Consider the following 25,547-nt stretch of genomic DNA (forward strand, 5'->3'; position numbering starts at 1 on the left):
CTAAATAAATTTTGGAATGAAACAGATGGGTTAAAAACAGATGGGTTTCTGTTTTTCCAAATTCAGTCTCCTCTGTGCTTAGTGTGTAGATGTTCTGTAAAGCAGTGTTGTAAATATTCAGGTACGTCTCCCTTTGTTCTTTATTGTAACTAACTGCATCTTCTTTTTATTCTAAGAATATGGTCTACGGTTGGCAAGCCATATATTTGTGAAAGAAATATCACAGGATAGCCTGGCAGCAAGAGACGGCAATATTCAGGAGGGAGATGTTGTACTGAAGGTATAGTAAACAGTGATATTTGTCAAAGGGAATATTTATTGATACAACTGTTTTTAGGATTTACTATTTCACAACAGCAGAATTACTGTCAGTAGAAAATGTATCAACTTCCTGATCCTTGAAACAAGTCAATAAAAGTTCTTGCAGTAAAGCCAACTTTTTAAGAAAAAGAAAAATCAGTGTTCGTTTCAGAACATTGGCACAAATGTAGTAACTCAGAAGATGGCCTTTCTTACTCTGCTAAGCAGAGTGACTACTTCAAAAGGCAGTATTATAGGACTTTTTAAAAATTTATTTTTTTATTCCAGGTAGACGTTTTTGTCTTTGAAAGATGAATATAACTTTCTGTGTTATGTTGTACCTCAGATGAGCCTAATAGTATTTTATTATATTGTATTTGAAACCAACTGTGGCATTTTGGTAAATATCTCTTCCAGATATCACTGGACAGAGAAACTTCATTGTCAGTTGACTGAGAATTCACTAATTTTTGGTAATCTTACTACTCTATTGCAGATAAATGGCACAGTGACAGAAAACATGTCCTTAGCAGATGCAAAAACACTAATAGAAAGGTCAAAAGGCAAATTGAAGATGGTTGTTCAACGAGATGAACGAGCTACCCTCTTGAATGTCCCTGATCTTTCTGACAGTATTCATTCTGCTAATGCTTCAGAAAGAGATGGTGAGTATACTCCTTGATTCCCAAAGGGAGAGAGGAATTTCTTGTATTGTGAAAACATAAAATCCTTATATGGGATGAGAGGGTGGGGAGGAGGAATGAGTAGGATTGTCCTGTGGGTAAAATGTTTTTTGAGCATGACTGGAATTCAAGCCTTTAAAAATATGGAGGGGGGGAAAAAGGTACTGTTCTTTTTCTTGAAATTGTTCTTACAGGACTATTAATCTAGTTATTTTGGTTTAAAATAAACATAGAAGATTAACATCTTCATTAAAAAAAAATCTCTGCAAAAGCTTATTTCCATTTGGGCAGGTCACACCATCATTTTAATTAGTCATCTCATGAAAAAACAACTTTTATTTAACAGACATTTCAGAAATTCAGTCGCTGGCATCAGATCATTCCAACCGATCCCATGACAGGCCCCGCCGCAGTCGTTCACGATCTCCTGACCAGAGGTCAGAGCCTTCAGACCATTCCAGACATTCTCCACAGCAACCCAGCAATGGCAGGTGATGGCAGCGTTGTATTTTTTTTTTTTTAAATCAACTATTTAATGTCGCTTTTAAGTAGTAGGCTTGTTTGGGTTTAAACAGTATGACAAACGTGATGCAGTATGATGATGGTGGTAGTAATATGGAATTTGGTGTTTCAAGGGATGCAGCTGAGCCTGCAGTTTGTGATTCAAAAACTCGTAGATCTCAGGAGGAGTTGTTCCTCAAAATTTGTTACTTACAATATAATTTGTTACTTTGTAAGCTTACTCTTAGAATGTGGTTAGTATAGCCAACTAATTTTGATATTAGTGAGATGTTACTCCAGCATACAATGCAGTATATTTTTGTCTCAGAAAAAGTAGCTGTGATTTTATTCAAGAGGACTATAGTAGTAGCTCACTTGCTCCTGATTAACCATCTAGGAAAATGTGTTGAACTCTGCTTTGTTTGGGGTTACAATTTTGTCACAAGCCTTTTCAAAAAAGCATCTTGTCTTGAAATATATTTAACCTGTTGCAAATAAGCTCTTGCTCAGCAGGTATAGATTTGGAAAGTAATTTTTAAAGTTGAATTTGTTAGTAGGACGTTATTGACAGTTCCAAAGTGTATAAAACTAGGAATTCAGTGATAAGTAAGGTATTACATGGTTTAGATTTTCTCGACATATGATAGTTTTGAATAGTGTATGTTCTTTTTTGCATTTGCACAGTTTGTGTTGGAAATAGTCATTTAGTGAAATAGGAATTAAATTTTGGGGGAAGGATTTTCATTGTACAAAGTCTGTTAAGAGAAAAAAATACCTTTTGCTGCTCCATGTGCAAGAGCTCAAAATGAAAATGCTGGAACTTATTCTGGAATATAGAGTGCTTGATTTGTTTTGTGGCAAAGGCGAATAGAAAAACCTTTTTTTCTTGGCAGTGTGCTGATTCTCTGTGGAGAACATCAGAATTGGAGTCTTTATTTCAGTGTTTTAAAGTGCTGTCAATCTGAAAAAAGAGGTTGCAACTCTCTGTTCCATAAAACCAGGATATACTTGATTTGAGGTTTATCAGTTACCTTTTGTTTGCCTGCTAAGAGGCAGGCAAAATAGCACTTCAACCTTTAAGTTTTTAAATAGCTTCTGAGTTGGTGAGCCTGCAAGACAGGGCTTCCCTGGCATGCGCACCTGCCTGCAGTGCTTCCAGACACTTCCCACTCCCTTCCACTGAATGGTGCTTATAGAGACCAAAAAAAAAAATCACAAGGAAACCACAAATTGATAAGAAACTTTCAACTGCAAGGTCCTAGGCTCAACTATGCCATGCTTTTTCATTTTTTCTTAAAAAAAAAAAAAAAAAGAAAAAAAAAAAAAAGAAAACATGTTTTATAGCGAAGTAACTCCTCCGTTGGAGTTAAGACAACTGGAATGGACAGCTAGCTCAGTTTTTCCATGTGTCTTCACATTTTGAAGTTTTCAGGTGTGTAATTCTTCAGATTTTGTATAGCTACCAGAATCCCTTTCTACAGAACGATACAAGCTCAGCTGTACGGTTTTCAGTCCTTAACTGTATGGACTGAATCGCTGCCTCCAGAAACAGGGGCAAACCCGGAGTGTAGAGAGCCCTTCCTCCTTTAATGGTACGCTTGTGTCTGAGAAGTACAAGTAAAGTGAGGTTTTTAATGTATTTTTCATTTCTTCCTATAAAAAGATCAATCAACTCAAGGCATACTTTAGCTGAGGAAATTGTAGCTCTATAGTTTGTTATGAAGTCATTATAGGAAATTTAGGCTCAATGGATGTTCTGCTGCATCTTCCCCATGTCATGATGTTGCTGTCTGAAAATATGCCGTGAAGGGAATTGTGATGGTGTTTGTTGTGATTTTTAGGAGCCAAATTGATTTTTTGACTGCCCTTTCAAGAATGAAGGGGGGGAAAAAAAAAAGCACAATTTCTAGGTTTTGAGTTAAAGTGGGGGAAAATAACTATTTTGAAATAGTCTGAACACTGCAAAATGCCAGTGAAAATGATTTTGTAGCCTTGTCTTTGTCCTGGGTTTACTCTTCGAGTAGGAGATGCTTTGAAAAATTTGATTGTGAAGGGTGCAAGGTCTCTGTCACTTCTCAAACCTATGCTCCTTATCATACATTTCTAAAATAGCATGAAAAGGGCTGGTAGAAGCAGGGGAGGAGAGAAAAAAAATAGAAGTGAAATGGTCACTTATTTATCCTACTGTTAGTTCTTTCCTACCTTATTAAATACAGTAGTTGAGGTAAATAGTCACTTCTGCCTTATGGACTAAACTGTCATAAGAATTAAATCCTCCCTGAGAAGGAACTTTGAAGGTATCTTAGGTCTGAATGTCTCCATTACATCTACTGCATGAACAAGAGCTACCTTGGCATGGATTAACTTCCTGTTGCATGTGCATCTTTCAAGATTAGAAAATATGCTGGGCCTTGAGCCACATGAGAAAAATGCATTGGAAGCAACTTTTTTGAATGTTGTTTGTTGAAAGAACACATTTGCTCTAAGAGCAAACTAGATGCAACTGCCTGCCATGGTTTAAAATTTGGAGAAAACTCAAAGCTGTCTGAGAACAACAAAGCTGAGGAAGTGCAAAAATATAATCAAATCTTGTGAGTTTTAGGGAGAGCTCAAGAATGTATTAAAGTTAGTGAGCCTTTATAGCCTCTCTTCTCTCTGGAGTATACTGAGGAAGAGAAATTTTGGAGTGTGCTTAGTCCTTCTGTACAAGCTTCGCTCATACTTCTGTACTGCTGAACTACTGATGCTTCTAGATAGACACAGGGCTACAGAAATCTGGTAACTTCTCTAAAACGCAGATTCTAGAACATGTTAATTAGTAAAACTTCTAGAAGTTAATTAGTAAACTTTAGATTATTTTATGTTTTTCTGTTAACGGTTATAGAAGTTAGTGTTAGGAGGGATCCAGAAAACGTTATGTTCTTATGTAAAGCCACTGATTCCTGTCTAGTTCAGTCAAAATTTTGTCTTTACGTAGAGTAATGTCTTTATTTCAATCAGTACTTTTCTGTAGATATACTTTATATTGACAGTGAGAACTCAGGATTGACTTTTAGTGGACAGATGCAACAGAGCTTTTTAAAAGTTCTTTTTTCTTTTTTTTTTTTTTTCTTTTTTCTTTTTTTCCTCCCTCTCATTAAGGAGAGAACCCAAGTCTGGAGTCTCTTCTGCCCACAGGTAAGAAGCTTGGTTTTGGATTTGTTCTGAGGTAGCTTTAGGTTAACCAGTCATTTCTTCTGTATTGAAAGGACTTGGAAATTTGCAGGTATAGAAAAATACTTATAATTCTGGTGACTTTGAGAATTTTTAGCCAACTTATACTGAATTAAGTACTAAATGAAATGCAAGATAAAAATATATGTTCTGGCTTTGGGGGAAGAAGTTGCTGAGCAGATCATGTTTTAAGGGGTAAGTATAAAGATCTGCATAAGAAGAGCTGTTTTGGTAGAGGACTTAATGGACTATGCAAAGTTGCCTGACATTCTGCATCTAAGAGCAATACTTAGAGAGGAAGAGATGAGCAAAGGGAGCCCCTGCACCAGAAGCTGGAAAGTACTTGGGGGGGAAAGTATCATGTACCTAGGGCTTCTTACCTCTCTGATCCTATTGCTCTATCTTGCTGTCTTGTCTATTGCTTATGACATTTTTGGGTGCCTTCTGTGCTTGGATGCTGGAATCACAAAAATGCTTTTTGGTATATGCAGCGTTTCAGCTTCAGCAAGAAAGGGATGGTGCTTGAAGGAAGCTCTGTAGAGGTGGTCATGAGCTCAGAAAGGATGAGGCTGACTTGCATAATACATCTGTGAGTCTATGTATTGCAAAGGAGACTATCTCTTTGAAGCAACTAAATAAAGAACTGGAATGTTGGACAAAAGTCGATCCTATTTTGAATGTGGTTAGGAAGATGCTGATCTTGGCTCGTATCTTCTCATAGTGAACAGTTTTTAAAATATGCCAAAATACATGTTTGGGCAAAGCCTGTATCTTCACATATTTTCAGAGCTTTCCTGTGCAAACATAATACATACACAGCGAGAATGTTTTACAAGCTTTATTTTTCTTCAAATAATGGAAACCCCAGTTGATGGTATTAATGTGTTGCTGACTCTGCATTTTGGATCTGATGGTTGTGTAAAGCTGCTGCAGTTGGGCAGACCTGAGAGAAAAAGGAGGGGGAGTGGAGGGGGCCCTGACGCAGCACAGATGCTGAAGTAAAAACAGTGCTGTCAGGACACATATGCAGCTAATAACACCTTTGACTCATGGAAAGCACAGCTGTCACTTCTCAACAAGTTTCCGTCACCTAGAAACAGGGACAGCATCAGGTTGTTTCCAGTACTGTCTTGCAAAGGGGAAGTATGCAGTGCTTAATAGATGACTCAAAAACAAAAAGCTCCTTTTTTGTTGTTCAGAGCTCTTTTTATGTTGTCTCTTTCTGTCGTACTTCCCGTTTAAACTTGGTTACCTTACGCGGAGCACAGCTGGCCCCTTGCAGCACCGCTGGTGCTGGTCCCGGTCCCGGGCTCGTGTGCAGGGCAGCGCGGAGCTCCCGGGCCTCGTGCCGAGCGGCCGGGGCTGCGGCCCGTGAGCCACATGCCTGGCGCCCGTGTGGCGGTTCTTGTTCGTGTGAGCGGGTTTTTTCCCCTTTATGGGTTTTCATTATACGCAGGTACACCAGGCACGTAGAATTACAGCATTCTTGGGTTATGCAGAGAGCAAATGTGCAGTGTGTGTTACCCTGTGTACTGCCCTGGTAGCCCTGCCTTGGAGTAAGGCTCCTGTTTAGTTAAGGTAGAGGGGGCCCCAAGAGAAATTTACTGCAAAATATTAGTAAATTGTGCTTTATACCCAAGCAGTGCTAATTGCCATCTGTAGTATTACAGAACCTATTATGGCTTGTAAAGTATTTGCTATGCTTTTAGCAAACTAAATGTGTCTGTCTCTTCAGTGAGATAGTAACATTCTTATGAAGAGTCCAGTCATATTCAGCCTAGTACTGAAAACAAAATTACTGCTAGACCTTATGCACTCTTATTTTGTGGACAAATCAATGTATACTGACGATCTGAAAGAGGAATAGCAAAATCCTTGCACAAGTTTAGCAACAGAAAGAAAAGTCAGTGCTTGTTTTTCATTTTGCTCGGTTTTAGCATCTTATCAAAACCCAAAGCGAACTTAACAGTGTAATTATATTTTTTCCTTACGCGTAAACAAGTTTTGCTCGCTCTGTTTTGGCCCAGGCCGCTGTCTCACAGGCCCTGGTGGCAATGGGCGACTTCCGGGGCGCTCCCCGGCCAGCGCGCGGGCTGCGCGGCGGCGCCCCCTGGCGGCGCGCGGGAGCGCCGCGCGGGCCGCCCCGCCGAAGCGCCGCTGTGGGAGGGCTTGCTCTCAAAAGGAGAGGTCTGAGGGGCCTTCATGGACCCCTTTGATTATATCTTGTTGTAGACATGTATAGCAAAAACATAAGAGCACGGGCCAGTTCTTTGCTGAAATAATGTATGAGAAATGCACCTATTTTTCACTTGTAAGTTCAATAAACTGCAGCAGCAGCTGTGGACTCAGGACTTGGAGTGACTCAATAGTTAGTAAATAGGTATTTGAGTGACAACTTTTTGTTCTTTGGTCCCGGTAGCATGTGATTATCAGAATTCTATATGTAGAGTGGGTTTTTCTTTTCTCTCTCTTTTTTTTTTTTTTTTTCCCCCTAATACAGCCTTCGAAGCAGAGAAGATGAGAGAACAGCTAAACAAGGAGCTGTCTCCACACCAGTAAAGAATGCAGAAGATACTTCTAAAACTGTGGAAGAGGTGGCAGTTGAAAGAACTGAAAAGCAAACTCCACCACTCCCAGGTAAAAACGTTACATTGATTTATCCATATCTCTAAGAATGGATGCCCAGTAAAGATGGGCACCGTTATGGAGCTGTGGAAGATTTCTAACAAATTCTTGAAACAGATAAAAACTCTAATTACTCCAGCCTGTTATGAATTGTCTTTGGGAACAACACTTTTTAAAATGCTTCTGAACTGCTTTGTTATTGTAACTGCAGTTGTGGATGAAGAAGCCATTATGAAAATCACTGCAACTAATAATAAAAACAAAATAAGAAGGATTTCCTCTTTTTATCCTAAAGGGAAGTGTAAGCTAAGTTACAGCAGATGAAAGCCAGTTGCAGGGTGGTGAGGAATAAAATAGACCAGATGCTGGTCTGAGCAGCTTTTAGGTTTTGTAGGGTTTACAGAATAGGCCTTTTGGGAATTCGGGAGCAGACGAAGAGAAACTGTACAAGTTTAAAAGCAGCTGCTCTTGAAAGGCAGGGTAGAAAGAGAAAAACCATTTCCAAGCTTGAAAAAAATTAAAAACTTAAAGGATGAGCAACGAGACTATGTGTGAAGGATTCAGTAGCCCAGTAAGGAACCGAAGAGTTTGGGTAGAAGGAGATATCTGGAGAAAGAGGCCAATAAATAGAGATGCTATTCAAATTTGTCTTTACAGATGAGATTAACGTTATGTGATGCGTAGTCTGGAAGAGCTCATACATGTGTAGACTAGAAGAGGTATAATAAAGAGCTTATCCTTTAATAGCGGTACAGAAAGCTGCAAGGAAATGAGGATCTTTCAAAGACTTGAGATGTGGTTAGATGGGTTGATTGTGTCAAGGAAGGGTGGAGGGAGAGTGCTCAGAGCTTTGGCTAGGAAGGGATCAGCAGTTTGCGGTGAGGTGGTGCAGTAAGGGCAGGCCCTACTGTAGAAGGTGGTAAAACTGCTATCCAGTTCCAAACTGCTCCATTCAAATGAGCTCAGATTTGACAGCAAGGCAGTAGGGTAGCTGGAAAAAGCAAATGTGTAAATTACTGTTACACAGACAACAGCCTAGCAGATAAGTCTCTGTCAGTGTACACTACAAGGGGAAAGACGATGGTTTCTTCCCAGACATGCCAGCAGAGTCCCTATAATTTCCCATCAGTAAGACGAACTTGCATGGGACACAATTAAGCACTAAAGTCAGCCAGCTAGATCAAATGGAGCAATACTTCTACTGTCCAGGTTAGTTTTGTTTCAAAAATTAAAGAATGCTTGTGAGGAGAGAGGGCAATGGAAAATAAGCAAGTAGCAATAGGCACATCAAAGTATGAAGATGGGAGAGGAGGGTTTAGAAGAGGCTTGAGGGTTCACAGTCCTTGCAGTTTTACAGTATATAGAATACTGAATTTACTGAAGCATAAAGGAAACTATGGGATTTTTGCTACAGTAATAATTAGACCAGGAATCATCCTGTTTTGAATACAAGTCTCTTCTGTTTAAAGCTTTAAATATGTAATCTTTAATTAAACGTAAGTGGATAGCCATTCAGTAAGGGCTACTGAAGAAGGCTTTGCTTTCTCACCTTTAAAAGACCAAATAGACACCTCAAATCTTTGGTATTTTAACAGAGCCAAAGCCAGTGTATGCACAAGGAGGACAGCCAGACGTGGATTTACCAGTCAGTCCATCTGATGGTCCTTTACCCAATTCAACCCATGAAGATGGAATGCTTCGGTAATGTAGCTCAACTCTGATTGTCCTATTTGGCTCTTGAGAGTCAAACTTTTGTCTAAGGTGATGATTAAGGCTCCTAATGAGTCTGTTAACAGCTGCAGTCCATCTGCCATTATTGTATGCATACTGTAATAAGCTCTGGTTGAAGCAATAGGCAAATTACTACTTTGCATGTATCCACAATCTCAAACTTATTAGCATATTTTATACTATTTTGCTTCTAATGGATTATTTCCTAAATCTCTAGGCCAAGCATGAAGCTGGTAAAATTCAAAAAAGGAGATAGTGTGGGCCTGCGACTAGCTGGTGGCAATGATGTTGGCATATTTGTAGCTGGTGTGCTGGAAGACAGCCCCGCAGCCAAGGAAGGATTAGAGGAAGGAGACCAGATTCTCAGGGTATGTCAAAAATTTTAACAGTACAAAGATTGTATCCTACCAACGTGTGTAGGTGTTTCTTTTGTTTTTGTAATATCAAATATATTGCTGTTCATAGTTTATATTTTTTTGTATGTAAATCATTTTTATATGTATTTTACTATTAGCTTGAATCTGCAAGTGCTTTGAAACCTTGAATGAAAGGGTAAGGTACCATTGCCAAAGAAATCTGCACCCTGTTCCATGCCCTGGACAAGTATGTGCTTTTAAGTAGAGACTGACTCTGCTGAAACGAACTTTTCGTGCCTCATGTGTTCATACATGTGGACTTGAACTAGCACTTAGTTATTTGGCAAGCTGTTGTGAAGTTCTGCGTGTAGTATGAATAGGTAAATGCAGTTACATTTAGCCAGATATTTAGTCTAAGGGGAAAAAAAATCAGCCTTCAGTCTTGTTGCTTAGCAGGCTTTCTTTCTGCTGCAGATGTCTTACTGGCTTCCTGTAGAAAATAAATGAAAGGAGTATAAACCATATCTCTAGAAACTTTAGAGTTACTTTGTAAAAATGTTTGATCAGTGCATATAATAATCATCATCCAACCTGGTGGTCAAGCTGTGGTTAGTGACCAAATATTAGACCAAAGAGAAGTACTACTAATGTATTGGAAAAATCATGTGGTGTATCTTTGGTCTAATAGAATGCTCCATATGTTGCAATCAAAACATTTAATGCTTAACTTGACTGCTGTTTCTGGATGCTCCATAATCCTGTTCTAAAGAATACAAAATGAATGGTACTTAATAATCTAGAAGCTGCCCTTATATCTAGGGATAAGTTATGTCTATTTAGAGATGCAGAAGCCCCTTGAATGCCTACTTTTAGTTATGTTTGTTAAATTGAATAAACAACGTTAACAATAAGCTAATTCATATTTTGCAGTGTATAGTTTTGTCTGTTATGATGTGCATGCTAAATCAAGCTGATTACTTGATTGATACCAGGTAAACAACGTAGACTTCACAAATATCATCAGAGAGGAAGCTGTCCTTTTTTTGCTTGACCTTCCAAAAGGTGAAGAAGTAACCATTTTGGCACAGAAGAAAAAAGATGGTAACTATTTTGTATTTTAGGAGCAATGTAGTGGGGCTGCTTTGGAACCAGATAAAAAGTATAGTTAATATTGAGATTTTTTTTGGCCTATGTGAGATTGTCACCTTAGAAAAACTTTTATTTTTTTCTTCAGATTTGAGGTAGGTTACTGTTTCAAATGGAGTAGAGAATTGATGTGGTAGTAACAAAAAGAAATAGCATCTCACAAAAGTATTGATAATGAATCTTTGGAAAGCGTGGCAGGGGGAGGTAAGAAAGAGCTTGGCATAGTTCTGCACTTGAAAATAAGTGGAGATGCAACTTTATGCTGATGTGCATGGATGTACATGCCCAAAATCTTTCTTGGTATAATTATTTCCTTCCAAGAGAGCTGAATTAAAGAACCACATTTTCAGAAAAAGGAGAATTTCTATGCATTGTTTGCTATTAATAGTTTGGCTGCTTAAAATAGAGAAGCTCTGAGACGCTAAGACTTTTTGAAATAATTCCTTGTATTTTAAACAAGGAGAATCAAAGGAAGATGAGACAGTGCTTTGAGTAATTCATATGAGCCTGAGCACACAAGTTGAACTTGCAGAACACAACATGTTCCCGGCTTTCATTCTCTTCCAGTTTACCGTCGCATTGTCGAGTCTGATGTAGGAGATTCTTTCTATATCCGAACTCACTTTGAATATGAAAAGGAATCTCCCTATGGACTGAGCTTCAACAAGGGTGAAGTTTTCCGCGTGGTGGACACGCTGTACAATGGCAAGCTGGGTTCCTGGCTGGCAATTCGAATTGGCAAGAATCACAAGGAAGTAGAAAGAGGTATCATACCGAACAAAAACAGGTACGGTTTTAAAGCAGTTTTCAAACAACCATTTTTAAGTACTATAATAAAATCTGTATATGTTAATGATATACCTGATCTGTTGGGCACTGCGTTATATAACCAGTTCACTCAGAATTTTCTGACGTTTAAATAAATAAATAAAGTTGAAAGCTAGAACTAATGAAGTTGCTTCTGGTTTCTGCCAAATTTCATACAGATTTACTTTGAACTCCTTATAGCCCACACAAAACTAGCTTAGAACATTCCTCAGTATGAGAGAGGACTGATCTAGACAAAGCCTTCAGAAGGTGGCATCAGCCTGAGTAGTTCAACCTTTTTAATAATTTCTAATGTAGAAGCAAAAAAAACTTACTTCGGTTGGTCATCTTTTTATAAGAGTGAACTTGCTAGTCGGGCATTGCTTCAGCAAGCTGACGTCCTTGGTGACTGGTTTGGGATTTGTTGCTGCGCAGAGCGGAGCAGCTGGCCAGCGTGCAGTACACGCTCCCCAAGACAGCGGGAGGAGATCGGGCAGACTTCTGGAGGTTCCGGGGTTTGCGCAGCTCCAAAAGAAACCTTCGAAAAAGCAGAGAAGACCTTTCTGCCCAGCCTGTCCAGACCAAGTTTCCTGCCTATGAAAGAGTTGTTCTTCGGGAAGGTACGCCTTTATTCTTCGTATCATTGTAGTCGGTTGACAAGGATGTGTGATTTGCTTTCTTTTAACAGGTGTGTTTATGCTTTATTATGCTTTAATCTCTTCTTATTCCTTTAATTCTAGCTGGGTTTCTCAGACCTGTAACGATTTTTGGTCCAATAGCTGATGTTGCGCGGGAGAAACTTGCTAGAGAAGAACCAGATATTTTTCAAATTGCAAGTAAGTGTCAGATCAAATTTCTTGCCCTTATGAAATGACACTTTTTAAGTTAGATTCTTCGTATGTTGTTACTCTAACCATTAATATTTTAATAAGGCTTTGATAATGTAGATTGAATGTCAGCTTTTTCAGTTGATTGATCATATTTTCTGAATGCAAAAATAATTAGTTCTGTAGCCGCCTCAAGCATTTGAAATTGGTAATTTTTGAGTATGTTACTTCTGAATAATTTGGCCAAGGTAAATGCTTAGTAACTTTTACGACCAATTTAATTCCTGTATTCTTTTTAATTAAGAAAAGTGTTTTCAAATCTAGTTGGTATTTTGAGCTAGGAAGTGATTTGTTTTGTGTTGATTACACATCTTAATGAAGAGATGTGTGATATGTTGTAAATTTATTACAGATTTTTATTGTGTCTTTTTTTACTAGAAAGTGAACCAAGAGATGCTGGTACTGACCAACGTAGTTCTGGCATTATTCGTCTTCACACCATAAAACAGATTATTGATAGAGTAAGTCTCTTATCACTATACTTCTAACAGACCAACGCAAATTTTAAAAGTAAATGAGCTAGAAGAGTATTTGTTAGAAGTTCAGTGTTTTTAATTTAGAAATATAAATCACGTTAGTGGTTTTGCTTTGAAAAATACTTATTTCACTTTGACCTAATTTAAGCAGTGAGATAACATACTGTTTTTATGCAGGTGATTCAGATTTTTTTAAAATTTGGGCTTTGTAAAGAAAGATGCCACCTCTTAGAATTCCCAAGTTACTTTCTCATGGAACCTATGAAACCTCTTTAAACTTACAGAGATGGCAAACTTCTGCGCAAATGCCTGGTTGATGTTCTGGCAGACTGTACAAATTTTGCAACTGGAAAACTCTTTTGAATCATCTACAGAATCTTTGATTAAAAATAAAAAAGGATAGAGAGGGAGAAAGGCCAAGAGCTGATGCAAAGCTACAAGTATGGTGGGATATTAGGGCATGGAAGCTCTTGTATCTCTGCATTTCGCTATGCTGTGTTATAGACTCTTAGGCACTTGGTGGTTCTACACTCTTGCAGTCTGATTCATTTTCCCACCTTTTTATTATCTCTCTGAGCTGTAAGCACCGCTAGGCTTTTTCCAGGGGTTCTACTTCCTCGTCATTAGGGCTGTTTTATGCTGCTTCCTTTTTCACTTAAAGGCAATATGTGACATTGCAGCTAGGAATTAATACTTTACTTGAATCCTACCTTTGCACACTCCCCTGCCTCCAACTAATTTATAAGTTAATAAATTGACGTTAACTTTTGGCAGGAAGAATGGGGTCTCTCTTTCGTTATACCTTCTTCCTTCAATCTACCTTCCTTAATATCTTGGAAACCTCCTGACACTAGTTCATGAGTCTCTACTCTTCTTTTTCTACTTAAAACTTTTCTGAAATCCTGCAACAGGGAAGAGAGAGAACTGCTACCTGTTGTGTGTGTGAGAGGGAGCTTACAGTGAATGAAAGCTGGCCAAGTGTTTACATTCAAAAATTTATTTCTTGGATGGAGATGTGTTGTCCAACTAGGTCTTGAGTTAGAATCTTTTGTTTTTTCCTGCTAATAAAAAAACTTTTCCTAAATTTAGTGCCCTCTTACAGTTTCTGCTTGCTTAGGGCTTGATTTATAGGGAGCTAAACACCATAAATCTCAAGGTTATGCAGTCAGTCCTACTGACTATGCAGTTTTAAAGTATGTGCACCCATGTAGCCTGGTATAGGACTTGTTTTAAGTTCTTTTCCCATTTGAATAAATACAAAGCAATGAATTCAGTAAAGGTACCACAAAACAAATATGCAGAGGGGTTTTTTTAATATATCTGTTGTAGAGTTTGGAAGCCTCACTCTTTTTTTTTTTTTTTTTTTTTTTTTTTTTTTGTCTCTCTATTTTATTATAACAGGACAAACATGCTTTATTAGATGTCACTCCAAATGCAGTGGACCGTCTGAATTATGCCCAGTGGTATCCAATTGTAGTGTTCCTGAACCCTGATTCTAAACAGGGTGTAAAGACCATGAGAATGAGATTGTGCCCAGAATCACGAAAAAGTGCCCGAAAGCTTTATGAAAGAGCTCACAAGCTACGCAAAAATAATCACCACCTCTTTACGAGTAAGTAATTCGAAAGAAATAGTAGTAGAGAGAGCTAGTGTAACTGGGGTGAGGAGGGAAAGGGGATTAGAATACCTTCCTCCCTGCTGATTTCAGCGGTGTTTGCTGTATGAAATTGCTATAAACTGATTGCCATTTACAGCTGCTCTTACTGCTAGGTAACTGGGTGTTAGTATTTCCTTTTTCTGTAAGCCAGTCAGACTTTGAAAACTACAATACTGAAATAATAAGCTTATAAATTTATTAAAGTACTTTTGTTATTAAAAGTATTAATGTACATTAGTTGCTCCCTTAATCTGGCTTCTGTCTTGTTCTTCACCTCCTCTTCTCTCTTCATTCTTTTCTTTTGCTCCTCTTCCTTAGCGTGACCTAACACTAATTGCTTGCCTGCCTTATTCTTTGATCCCAATTGTGTTAACTTATTTTTGGCCCCAAGGATGGGAAGGTTGGTGTTAGTTTATCAAATGTGCTCCCTGCACTTGGACCACTGGAGGTCGAGCAGTTGCTGACTTGTTCAGGCTCCTGTTGTTCAGTAGGTCATTGGTGGGTGCTTAATTTAAACACAACTGCGTAAACATGAAGAGGTAACAAAAGAATAACAAAATGGCTTTTTTAAACAGATATGGTGGCTCTGTCGTCATGAGCTAAAGCTAAACATTTGAATAAATAGGTGAATGATCTAATTTTCTCAGATTAGTCTCATTTTATTCAAAAATACTGTTAACTAGGCATTTTTATCCAGCAAAATGTTCCAGAACACATAAGACCTTAGCTTTGTTCTGAATGCCAGTATATGTGTTAATCTTTAAATGTCCATTTTGCGTTCACATTTCATAGTGCCTTCAGTACTGGTGATACAAATCCTTCCCCAAATTCTGCCTAAATCCTAAATCAAACTAACTTATTACACTTCTAGCTACCATTAACTTGAATTCAATGAATGAAGGCTGGTATGGAGCTCTTAAAGAAGCAATTCAGCAACAGCAGAACCAGCTGGTGTGGGTTTCAGAAGGAAAGGTAAGCAGTATAATAACTATGTTTGGGGAGACATGACAAAACTGTAGTGATAGAAGTGTGTGTGTGTGTGTTTTGCCCCCTCCCTTACTGGTGTTTCAGATCAGGCTTGTCAAATGGTCGTGTTTTTTGTTGTTGTTGTCTTTTTTTTTTTTTTTTTTTCTCTCTCCTCTCCTGAAATTTTTTTCGCTTTCCTAAGCAGCGTGTTATGATGTGCACAATTGATCTTTGCTCTCATGAAAATAACATTAAAAGGAAGCACAACTGCAAGGATGATTCCATTATTGCTATATGTTTCTGGATATTTGGACTTGGCTATTTCTACCCAAACAGAACTCCTTTCAGTTTTTCGCCTTTCTTCAAATTAGTTATTCCAGTGTGTACTTTAAAGGTACAGTTTGGGTAACTTTCCCAGACACTTTTAACTATCAGCTCTCTCCTACTTTGCACTGACACTCATCTGACCCCTTTAGTAAATTGGTTCGAAGAGCTAGGCTGCAGAAGAGGCCTCTGGACAGAAGTTTTTGAACACTGCAACCTTATTTCCTTCATGCTTTGTGTTGAAAACTGTTGAATTTTTAGTTCAATTGTACCACTAGACTTTGAATAATTGTTTTTTAAAAACCAGACTTTCTATCATGAATCAGAGGATAATGGAAACTGTTTCATTCTACAAAAAAAAATACAATGTAGAACTAGGAATTATTTTCCTTAAATATTGAATGTTATTGCAGTAAACATTTACGCTTCAATTTTCCTCGACACAGGCAGATGGTGCTACAAGTGATGACCTTGACTTACATGACGACCGCCTTTCTTACCTCTCAGCTCCTGGTAGTGAATATTCTATGTACAGTACAGACAGTAGGCATACATCTGATTATGAAGACACAGATACAGAAGGGGGTGCTTATACTGATCAGGAACTGGATGAAACTCTGAACGATGAGGTTGGGACTCCTCCTGAATCTGCTATTACCCGTTCTTCTGAGCCTGTCAGAGAGGATTCCTCTGGAATGCATCATGAAGCTCAGACGTACCCTCCTTATGCATCTCAAGCTCAGCCACAGCCAAATCTCAGAATAGATTCTTCAGGATTTAAAACAGCTGCTTCTCAGGCGGTAAGAAAATAATTTTATACCCTGACCATCATACGTTTGCTTCAGGTTGCCAGTTCTTTTGAGGAGGTAACTTGTGTTTATGTGGCACTTGTTGGTGTGTAAGTACGTACAAGAGTCTACCAACAGCAGTAATGCGTTGCAATGAACTGGAGAATCAGCTTCTCCTGTGTCAGTGATGTATTTTGACAGAAAGGGGTTTGAAGTTCCATTCTGCTGTTTGTTCAAATATTCTGCTTTTTTAATGTTCACCATAAGGAATTTCTGGAAGTGTTAGTGCCTGGTATTTGCAGTACACCTCATTCTACATGTAGCTAATGAGTTGATCAAAATGTGATTTAAAGTATTTTTGATATAAATCAAAGTCATATGGTTATTAAGTAGCAGTATATTTAAAATATTTTAAACACTTCACAGAAAGCAGAAGCCTCACCTGCAGTCCCTTACCTTTCCCCGTCGCCTGAATCAAACCCTGCAACCTCATCAACTTCTACAGTAAATTCTGTAAACCTAACTAATGTCAGACTGGAGGAGCCTCCCCCTGCTCCTTACAACTCTTACCAGCCACAAGCGGGCCCCTTAAGAACATCAAGTACTGAGGGAGCTCATGTAGTGCTAAGAGATCCAGAGCCATCGTCCTTATCGCCGCACATAGACCCAGCAAAGGTACCCGTGCTGCTCTGTTGCGCTCATTCCCTGCTGTACATCCAGCTGCCACATGATCCTTTTTGGTTTGCCCCCGGCTGGAGAATCCTTCTATTTTTTCCCCTAAGAGATCATGCAGTTTACAGCAAACAAAGCATCTAAATCGCTAAGCATCATCTAACATTTTGTGTGCATGGCTTCAAACTGTGTTTTTCAATTCTTTTAAAGAAAAAACATTTAAAATGAAAAGGCTGCATTCTGTGTTTTGATTTTACTTTGTGTGTCACTTTTTTAGCTTTCTGCTGTTTATTCATGAGACTTTATAAAAATCTGTTCTTTCCCTAAAATGACTCTATTTTTTAGATATGCCTATGCACTTCAATTTATGTGAGAAATGGTTGATCATGAAGCTAAATCCAATATAGGGTGACCTTAAATGCCTCTCTAGCAGTGCTGGATTTATGTTAATATGTAAACCGATCATTGTTGTTCCCCCTCTTTCCTCCCTTCAAATCAACCCCTAAGACAGCAAAGATCAGTGAATGTTATTTTTTGCCTTTCTCTTTCGATTATATTTTCTCTTGAATGTAGGACTTGAAGGAATTTCTTGAATCAAGTGCAGCTTCCTGTGATTGCAGACAACTGCATCATGATCCTGATTCTAAACAAAATTAAGGCCAATATTTAAAACTTAAATTTGCACTAAATATGAAACATGGCTGCAGTTGCTCTTCATTTTAAATGAAAAATATATTGCTTTTTTAAACAGGTATACCGAAAGGATCCATATGTTAGTGAAGAAGCATCCAGACAAAGCTACATCTTAAAACAGCCAGCAATTAATCACCCAGTACAGAGACAAGAAAGAGACCCAAATCTGATCTATGAATCTCAGGCTCAGTATGCAGAGAAGCAACCAAGCAGGGAGTATGAGCAGTCAGCATATAGATATGATTCCACAAACTACGTAGATCAGTTTTCTCGTGGTTATGACCCTCGCCTTCATTACGATGACCGTGTCCCTCCTTACGAAGAGCACTGGTCATACTACGATGAAAAGCAGCCCTACCAACCAAGAACAGCTTATGACAACCAACCTCCTAGGGATCTGGAATCTAGACAAAATGCAGAAGAGAGCACAGAGCGTAGCTATTACCCAGCACAACCTCGTTTTGAGGACCCACCTCCGATGACTTTTGATGGGAGGCCTCGCTACGAGCATGCGCCTAAGAATTTCAGCTTGCCACAAGCGCGATACGAAGATCAACATACTGCAGGATACGATCCGCATGGTAGATACAAGCCAGAAGCTCAGCCATACCCTTCAGCCATATCTCGATCTCCTGAATCGAAGCAGTACTTTGATCCACATTTGAGGGGCTATGAACAAGGTCCTCCCCAAGCTTACAATGCTAAAGCTGGACAATTTGAGCCCTCTCATGCTACTTCAGGTATTTCTCTTCCTCCTCCACCACCATCACAAACCAAACCAGAGGTTTTGCCTTCTAACAGTAAGCCACTGCCTACACCACCATCTCTACCAGAGGAAGAAGAAGATCCAGCCATGAAACCACAGTCTGTGCGAAGTAGAGTTAAGATATTTGAAAGAAGGAGATCACCATCTCTAGAAAAAATGAAGGATCCAAATGATACATCTGCTGTCAAGGTAAGTCGTTTAAGCTTTCACTTTTTGCTTTTGTTAATGAAGTTATTACAACATTAGTAGTAAAATGTTGTCTAGGAGAGAATCCTGCTGCTGTGGAATGCTGCCCTAGCAACCTGATTGTGGTATGCTTTAAAAGCAGAAACTGAAAGCTTGCACTGTAGTTGTTTTGCTGGGCTACACCCTCCCTGTGGGTGTAGAGGGGTGGGGTGTTTTTTTTTTTTTTTTTTTTTAAAAAAAAGAAAATAGTCTTTTTCTGCAGAGCCTTTATTTCTCACTTTAAAGAAATGCTTCTGTATTTTTCTAAATATTAGAACCTTAAAAAATATGCTGTGCTTCTCTTTACAGCCTCCAGAACTAGCACCTAAACCTACGCTCACAGCTGTGAGTGCTCCAAAACCAACTTCTCAAAGCCAGTATGAACATGACAAAGCAACTTACAGGTAGACACACAGCTGATAATTAGCTTTAGCTTCTAATATGGGATTAGATTGTAGAGATAAGGCATTTTACTAGTTCCAGCTGGAAGCTGCAGACTGTAGAGTGTATCAGTACAATTTATGTGTCAGCAATAAGGTTGCAAAGGTGATTGACAAGGACGTGATGATTCTCCTGGGTGGCATCCTATGTTCTCAACCTTTCTAAGAAAATGATTAATTTAGAAAAGGCAGAAGAAGTGTGAGAGAAATAATGTCTAATTTGCATAATTTGAAAGTAGGTGTAGTAAAAGTGAAATAAGGATTTTTTCCCTTTATGTTATCACATCATAGTTAATTCATTTGAAGAGTTAAAAGGATAGTGCGTGCAATTTTTCACACATTACATTCCATTTCCTACAGTTCAGTGTTTTGTGTCAGTGAATGTTAGAACGTCACGTTTTAGAGGCAGCGGTAATGCATGTGTGTAGAATGATACAATTCTTATTTCAGTCACTTTGTTATTAGTTAGGTTATAGAACAGCTTTATTTCTACAATTTAAGGTTTTAAAATTGTACAAGATAATGACATGTTTTTTCTCCTGGGTTAGGGCCCCAGAACCACAAAGACCTCAAGCAAAGCCCCCAGAAGACATTGTACGTTCAAATCACTACGATCCCGAGGAAGATGAAGAGTATTATCGAAAGCAGCTCTCGTACTTCGATCGCAGAAGTTTTGAGAATAAGCCATCTGCACAGGTTCCTGCCAGCCACCATTCTGAGCCCACTAAACCGATACATTCTCAGAATCAGCTGAATTTTGCTAGTTACTCTAAGTAAGTTTCATCGGGGGTCTTTTTGTTCATTAATTTTTATTTAGTTATTTTTTCTAATTGATATTAAAACACAGAAATAGAGCCTTGTAGGTGAAAACTTTGATATTATACTATTGGTGGGATTCCATATGGTCATAGTATCTAATTAAATAGTATCTAGTATCTAATAGTATCATAGTATCTAATTTAAAAACGTAAGTATTACGTGTTTGCTGACTCTAAGTCAGTTTTGCTGTTTAGAAATGGCTGTGGCTGGAAAATACACGTGCAACTCGCATTTTGGTAAATGAAGCCAAGAATAACTTTTGCAGGTTTCAAGAACTTGCACATATTACTACTTACTGCTTCATTTTTACAGTATATAACAGAAGGTATTTTCTTAATATAACTCATAGTGAGTGGTTAAATCATCTTTCAAAGCAGAGGTTTCTGTTCATTTAAATTCTGCATTCATTTATTCTGCGGAGAGACTTCTCCAAACTAGCTCTGTTTGCAACTAGAAAACAGAGCTTTTGGGGGATGTCATTGAAGCTGGAGGTTACCTGGTGATAGAAACACCTGCTCCCTTTGTTGTTTTACTTCCTAGGTTTGGAGCACTGATACAGAAATTGTGTGAAAGCTTAAACACTAATGTAGGTAAAGAATTGGCTGTCTCTGAGGTTTTGTGCCAATACTCTCCACAGCTGTGTAAATAATTTGCAGATGTTCTGCATTCGGATCACAGCAGTGGTTTAGCTGTTTCTGTGGAAAACTATTTCGTGTTGCTGCAAGCAGTCCAGAAATCAGGTCTCTTGAAGAGTGAAGTCTGAACTGTTCTAATGCAGTTGAATAACTGGCAAGCTAAATGGAGCTGAGGTCTTTGCAGTGAAATAGTCAGGTGATTTATTGAAGTCTCTTTTAGTTTTTGGAATGTATTTTCAATCTGTCTTCCATGCCCCTACTGCACTGTATTCCAGTGCTTATCTTAAAGGATCTGAGCTAAGGCTCAGGAATTCTGTTCCTGTTGCTTTAATATATGTTGTCTATCATTTCTAATACCTTCCTCTATGCCTTGAGAATCCTGGAATCTGCTGAAAAGCACTGTGCTGAGTGGGTTAGCAAGGTTTTAAGTTCTACGTTTGGTTACTATTTCCAATTTTAGTTGTTATCATTTATATGTTAGGGAAGGAGTTAAATGTGTTTAGCAATCTGTGACCAGTTCTGATCTTCCATCAGTGATATTTATCCTTCTTTCGAATTGGCCCTGTATCTTGACAGAAGGATTACAGTCTATCTTGCTCTCTGGATACCCTAGCAAGGGCCATTTAAAGACCAAAAACAATGTCTTGGCAGGAATTATAGTGCATTGCAGTAGTTTTTGGACTTGTTTTTCTACTTATCAATACAATATTCCCAGTAGATAGACTATTTTAAGTCTTAGACACCTGAGTTGCTATGGTAAATATAAATAAAACTGTAAGTGGAATTTGCAAACTTTCAGTTTTCAGATTCTTAAGCTTCTCAAATAGAGACTATTGTAAGATTTCATTTTACACTTATCTTCTACGATGCTGCCAAGAACACTGAAAAACATGAACATTAAAGGCAAATACTGAGATGTTTGCCACAGGATAAAACCTGTTTGAGAATGATTCTTCTCTGCTTCCACCTACTGCTCCTGTTGGCTGTAACACTTTCTTTGGCTTCTCTGTTCTCATTTTGTTTGTTGTGAATTTGAGAATGGCTTCAAGGTTTATTATATACAGGAAGGTCACTCAAAACTGCCACAAAGAAATAAAATACTATTGTGTTTGAGGGTAACACAATTTCATAGATCAGAGGTCAAAATATTTGGGCTCCTTCTCCTTGTTGAAGGAATGCAACCTATATGAGAAAAGGACAGATATGGGAAAGATGACCAATTCAACGGTAGTCAACTGGAAAGGAATAAAGACTGACAGGTTAATGGTGGAAATGTAAATAAATTACAAAGCTACTCGGCCGGACACTGCTCACTGGAGAAGCCTGCTGCAGTGGACTTCCCCTGAAACACAGCACAGGAGCAACCGGAGAACGCACAGTCCTTGTCCTTGTGGCCAGCTTCCTGTTCGTACTGGCACTTGCTTATTATTTATCTTTTCCCGTGTATTTGTGTGGTAATAGCTGTTCTGTTAATCATCTCCTCTAAAAATAAATGCAGAGCTAAGTTGAGGTAATGGTGTAGGAACTGTGAATTATGCAACATCTTCCTGCATAATCTGTACACTGTATTTTGAGTCCAGGGGACAGATTTTATTTATTCATTAACAGTAGCTACCTCTTTTCTAGTTTTATATATTAACCTCTTCAATGCTGATTTTTAAATTATGTAAAATTGTCTTTGCTGTTGAGCAAATTATGTCTGGAATGGATTATGCACTAATTAATGAAATTTGTAGTATATCACTGAATTTTGAGGATAGTCAAATTGAGGATTTGGCTGTTTGATTGATTGGGGATTGCAAATGAAATTTACAATCCAAGTGCACTGCAGAAATAGATTTAATAGCTTTATCTTTTGTATGACTGATTATGAGCACCACAAATCACTATCTGTAAAGGTACTTTAGTATCTGCTTCAGTGGTCTTCTGTTAGAGTCTCACCATGGTAGTTTGGATAGCTTGAAGATTTTTTAATCGGGACTGAAAGGTGTGTGCTACATATTAGTGGGAGAATAAGAAGCCAGAATTAACTAGATCACTAACTTGACCATGCTTGAGCTCAGAATATATGCAGTTTTTTTCCTCTGATATTCATGTGCTTCTGACTGCTTCAATTCTGAATGCATGTAAACTTAAAACCTTTAACAACCTGCATGTTTAGGTGCATAACACCTAAAATGTATTTAAAACATCAAAATGTCTTTGAATTCAGATTGGCATTTTGGTGGAGATGTCATGTCAGCTAGTAGTTTCTGTCACAGTTTTTTGCAGAGGAAATAGGAAGCAGAGCTTCTGCTTTGGAAGCCGTTGTAAACTTGCTCATTGTGTACCGCTTTGGAGATGAATTGAGACATTTGATTATGTTTTAAAGCCTCTACCTTACCGTTTGAAAGGCTGTAATATCTATTTTCTTGAAGAGAGCACTAATACTTGTTAGTGGTTTTTGATAATCTAAAGTTAGATGTTGACGTGCATCTTCTGGTGAGATCTCACTATTAATGCTGTAATTTAGCTTACATGCAGCATACAGCTTGCTTGCGTGGTGTGTTTCAAAAGGGAATAGGACTCATGGCTTCCGTCATATACAGAATTGCTCATTCTAAAAATGCCTTTAGGGTGGGATTTTTCGCCCCCCCCCCCTTTTTTTTTTTTTTTCCCTCTTGACCTCTGGAGGGAGGGGGGGAAAAAAAACAGAATGAGTAGCAAAATGTCTTCACAGTGAAACACTGGACTATAGATATAGAAATACCTGTAATATTTTGCTTACTGAAGACAGTGTGTTACTGCATTCATGGTTCTCATATTTTTGTTGGTACAGAATAGAGAAAGTGAAAGGATGGTGGACAGGTGTCCTAATGTAAAATGCATTTGCTTGCAGGGCCAGGCAAGGTGGTGGTGTTCAAACTAAGGGAAAGTCACCCTTGAAGACAGCCTTTTAGGAATTGTTAAACATGATCAGGAAGAATCTAAATGTATGTTTAGAAAAGAACGTTTTCATCTTGCAAATTAGTAGTACAAAAGAAACAATATTATGCTCAATATAGAAAATTGTACCTGTTTTTGGATGAGTTAGTGTTATAGAAATGATGATGAGTAGTGTTACAGAAATATTTATTACAGTTACACCTTCAGTATGTGATCTGCAGTGCGAACCTGCATCATCCTAGCATGTCGGAATTCGGCATTTCTTAGTTTGCTTTTTGGGATTTCTTAAATTGCTTTCTTTTTAATATATCACATAGCCATTTTTTTAACAAATTCTAAAAAAAAGATTTAAAGATTGTGCTATCTTTTTCTTGCTTTATATGACTGTCAGTTTGACATACTGACCACCACCTGATTCACTGACACCCTTATGTTAAATGTAACGAGCGATCATTGTACAGAAAAGGCTTCCTCAGACATATCACTGTTCAAACTAATGTCTTTTTGTTAGTCTTGTCATATGAGAAGTGCTAGGACTAACATAAGTGTGAAGAAGTAACGTGCTCAAGATAGAATGACTATTTTTCTTTCATTCTTCTATTGCTGTTTGCTTTGCCATCACCTAGATTACTTGGCTCTTACACTAGCTATGACTACTTGAAAAGGAACATCAAGTGGTAAGACTGCTGTTGATGTGAGGATGTTTTAAGGTGTACTCTAACTGTTATATTTCATCACAGGCATTATGTGCACCTAAAACTTTAAATTCATGAATTCTGAAAATAAGCGCAATATACTGCATTCCAAAATGACAGATAACTTGCAAAATCAATCGTTTTTCAAAAGAAACTGTTTTGGAGAGATATCTCCAATAACAGCAAGAAATATTTTGAAAACAAGTTTTGAAAATTGTCTACGTTATGCACATAAAGCTAGTGAAGCTTAAGCTGATTGCATTTCTAATTAAGATGGCATTGCTCACATACTGGGTGTATTTAGAAAAGCTGTGCTAGTAGAGCTCGTTTTCCTTGTTCTCAGCCAGTTAGGCTATTAAACACCTTGCTTCCCCCACACCCAGTCCTCAAACCCTCAATCTAAATTTTAATTTTGGATCTGCTAAATTAGAGAAAGGTTTTTACCAAAAATACCCTAAGCAAAATTGAAAAATTAAGATCTTCTAGGTAACTACAAAAATACACCTGAAATGTCATCTGCCTTTTGTTTGCCATCTTTGGTTTGTGTTACTAATCTTTTTCAAGATTCAATGTTGTCTTGAAATCTATTGTGCTTATCATTTAGAACAGGTTATTAAAGAAAACATGTTTTGATGTTTATAGGAAAAGATGGAAAACAAATGATTGTAGAAGAAAAAAATACGGTGGAGGCAGGAACTCAAAACCCTGAGAAAACTGGTCTTTATTTATTTATTTATTTCACCAGGGGGAAGACAAGTGATGTTGACTCAATGGATAGGCCTGTTGGTGAAAAGCGTTACGACTCAGTCCCCCAGGTTACAACTCCTCCTCCTGCTTCTTCAGTGCAGTATACACAACCTCAGTCAATTAACAGTCCTGTCCTGTCTCTCCCAGCACATCACAAGCCGGCGCTTTCTGAGGGTGAGCAGCCTGAAAGTTGACCTCTCTCACGTGTTGTGATTGAATTTGTGTTTATGCAGTTAACAGGACTGTTTGGAAGTGGCACAGATGCCTTGAATCACTGCAGAATTTCTACCTATGTTAAAGGAAATGGAAGAATGTAGAGCCTAGGGGTCACAGCAGAATAGTTTTCTGATAAGTCTTTTGAATATATACACTTACTCATGAGCTCTTGATATAACTGCATATTTCACTACAATTAAAGTATAATCTAAGTACTTTCTGCTATATTCAGGTTGACTCTTGTGAACTGATTT

General features: G+C 38.2%; 1 protein-coding gene across 9 annotated transcripts in view; it reads left to right on the forward strand.

Moving 5' to 3' along the window:
* Positions 1–25,547, forward strand: part of TJP1 (tight junction protein 1) — a 183,871-nt gene that overhangs the window by 150,687 nt on the left and 7,637 nt on the right. For 4 of the 9 annotated variants that reach the window (XM_088519901.1, XM_088519908.1, XM_088519887.1 and 1 more), the window contains 20 exons: positions 177–280; positions 797–965; positions 1,330–1,474; positions 4,626–4,661; positions 7,198–7,334; positions 8,918–9,023; positions 9,271–9,421; positions 10,402–10,510; positions 11,123–11,342; positions 11,798–11,982; positions 12,103–12,198; positions 12,628–12,710; positions 14,127–14,337; positions 15,254–15,354; positions 16,119–16,472; positions 16,887–17,135; positions 17,884–18,780; positions 19,126–19,220; positions 19,805–20,029; positions 25,076–25,251. In XM_088519901.1, coding sequence (XP_088376027.1) covers positions 177–280; positions 797–965; positions 1,330–1,474; positions 4,626–4,661; positions 7,198–7,334; positions 8,918–9,023; positions 9,271–9,421; positions 10,402–10,510; positions 11,123–11,342; positions 11,798–11,982; positions 12,103–12,198; positions 12,628–12,710; positions 14,127–14,337; positions 15,254–15,354; positions 16,119–16,472; positions 16,887–17,135; positions 17,884–18,780; positions 19,126–19,220; positions 19,805–20,029; positions 25,076–25,251 — 3,849 coding nt within the window. The remainder of the gene's footprint in view (positions 1–176; positions 281–796; positions 966–1,329; positions 1,475–4,625; positions 4,662–7,197; positions 7,335–8,917; positions 9,024–9,270; positions 9,422–10,401; positions 10,511–11,122; positions 11,343–11,797; positions 11,983–12,102; positions 12,199–12,627; positions 12,711–14,126; positions 14,338–15,253; positions 15,355–16,118; positions 16,473–16,886; positions 17,136–17,883; positions 18,781–19,125; positions 19,221–19,804; positions 20,030–25,075; positions 25,252–25,547) is intronic. The other 5 variants (XM_088519926.1, XM_088519938.1, XM_088519932.1 and 2 more) reach the window with 2 other exon arrangements.

Source organism: Tinamus guttatus, unplaced genomic scaffold (genome assembly GCF_059628265.1).
Source record: "Tinamus guttatus ecotype Peru unplaced genomic scaffold, ASM5962826v1 Tinamus_guttatus_pri_ptg000004l, whole genome shotgun sequence".
NCBI classification, from domain to species: Eukaryota; Metazoa; Chordata; class Aves; order Tinamiformes; family Tinamidae; genus Tinamus; species Tinamus guttatus.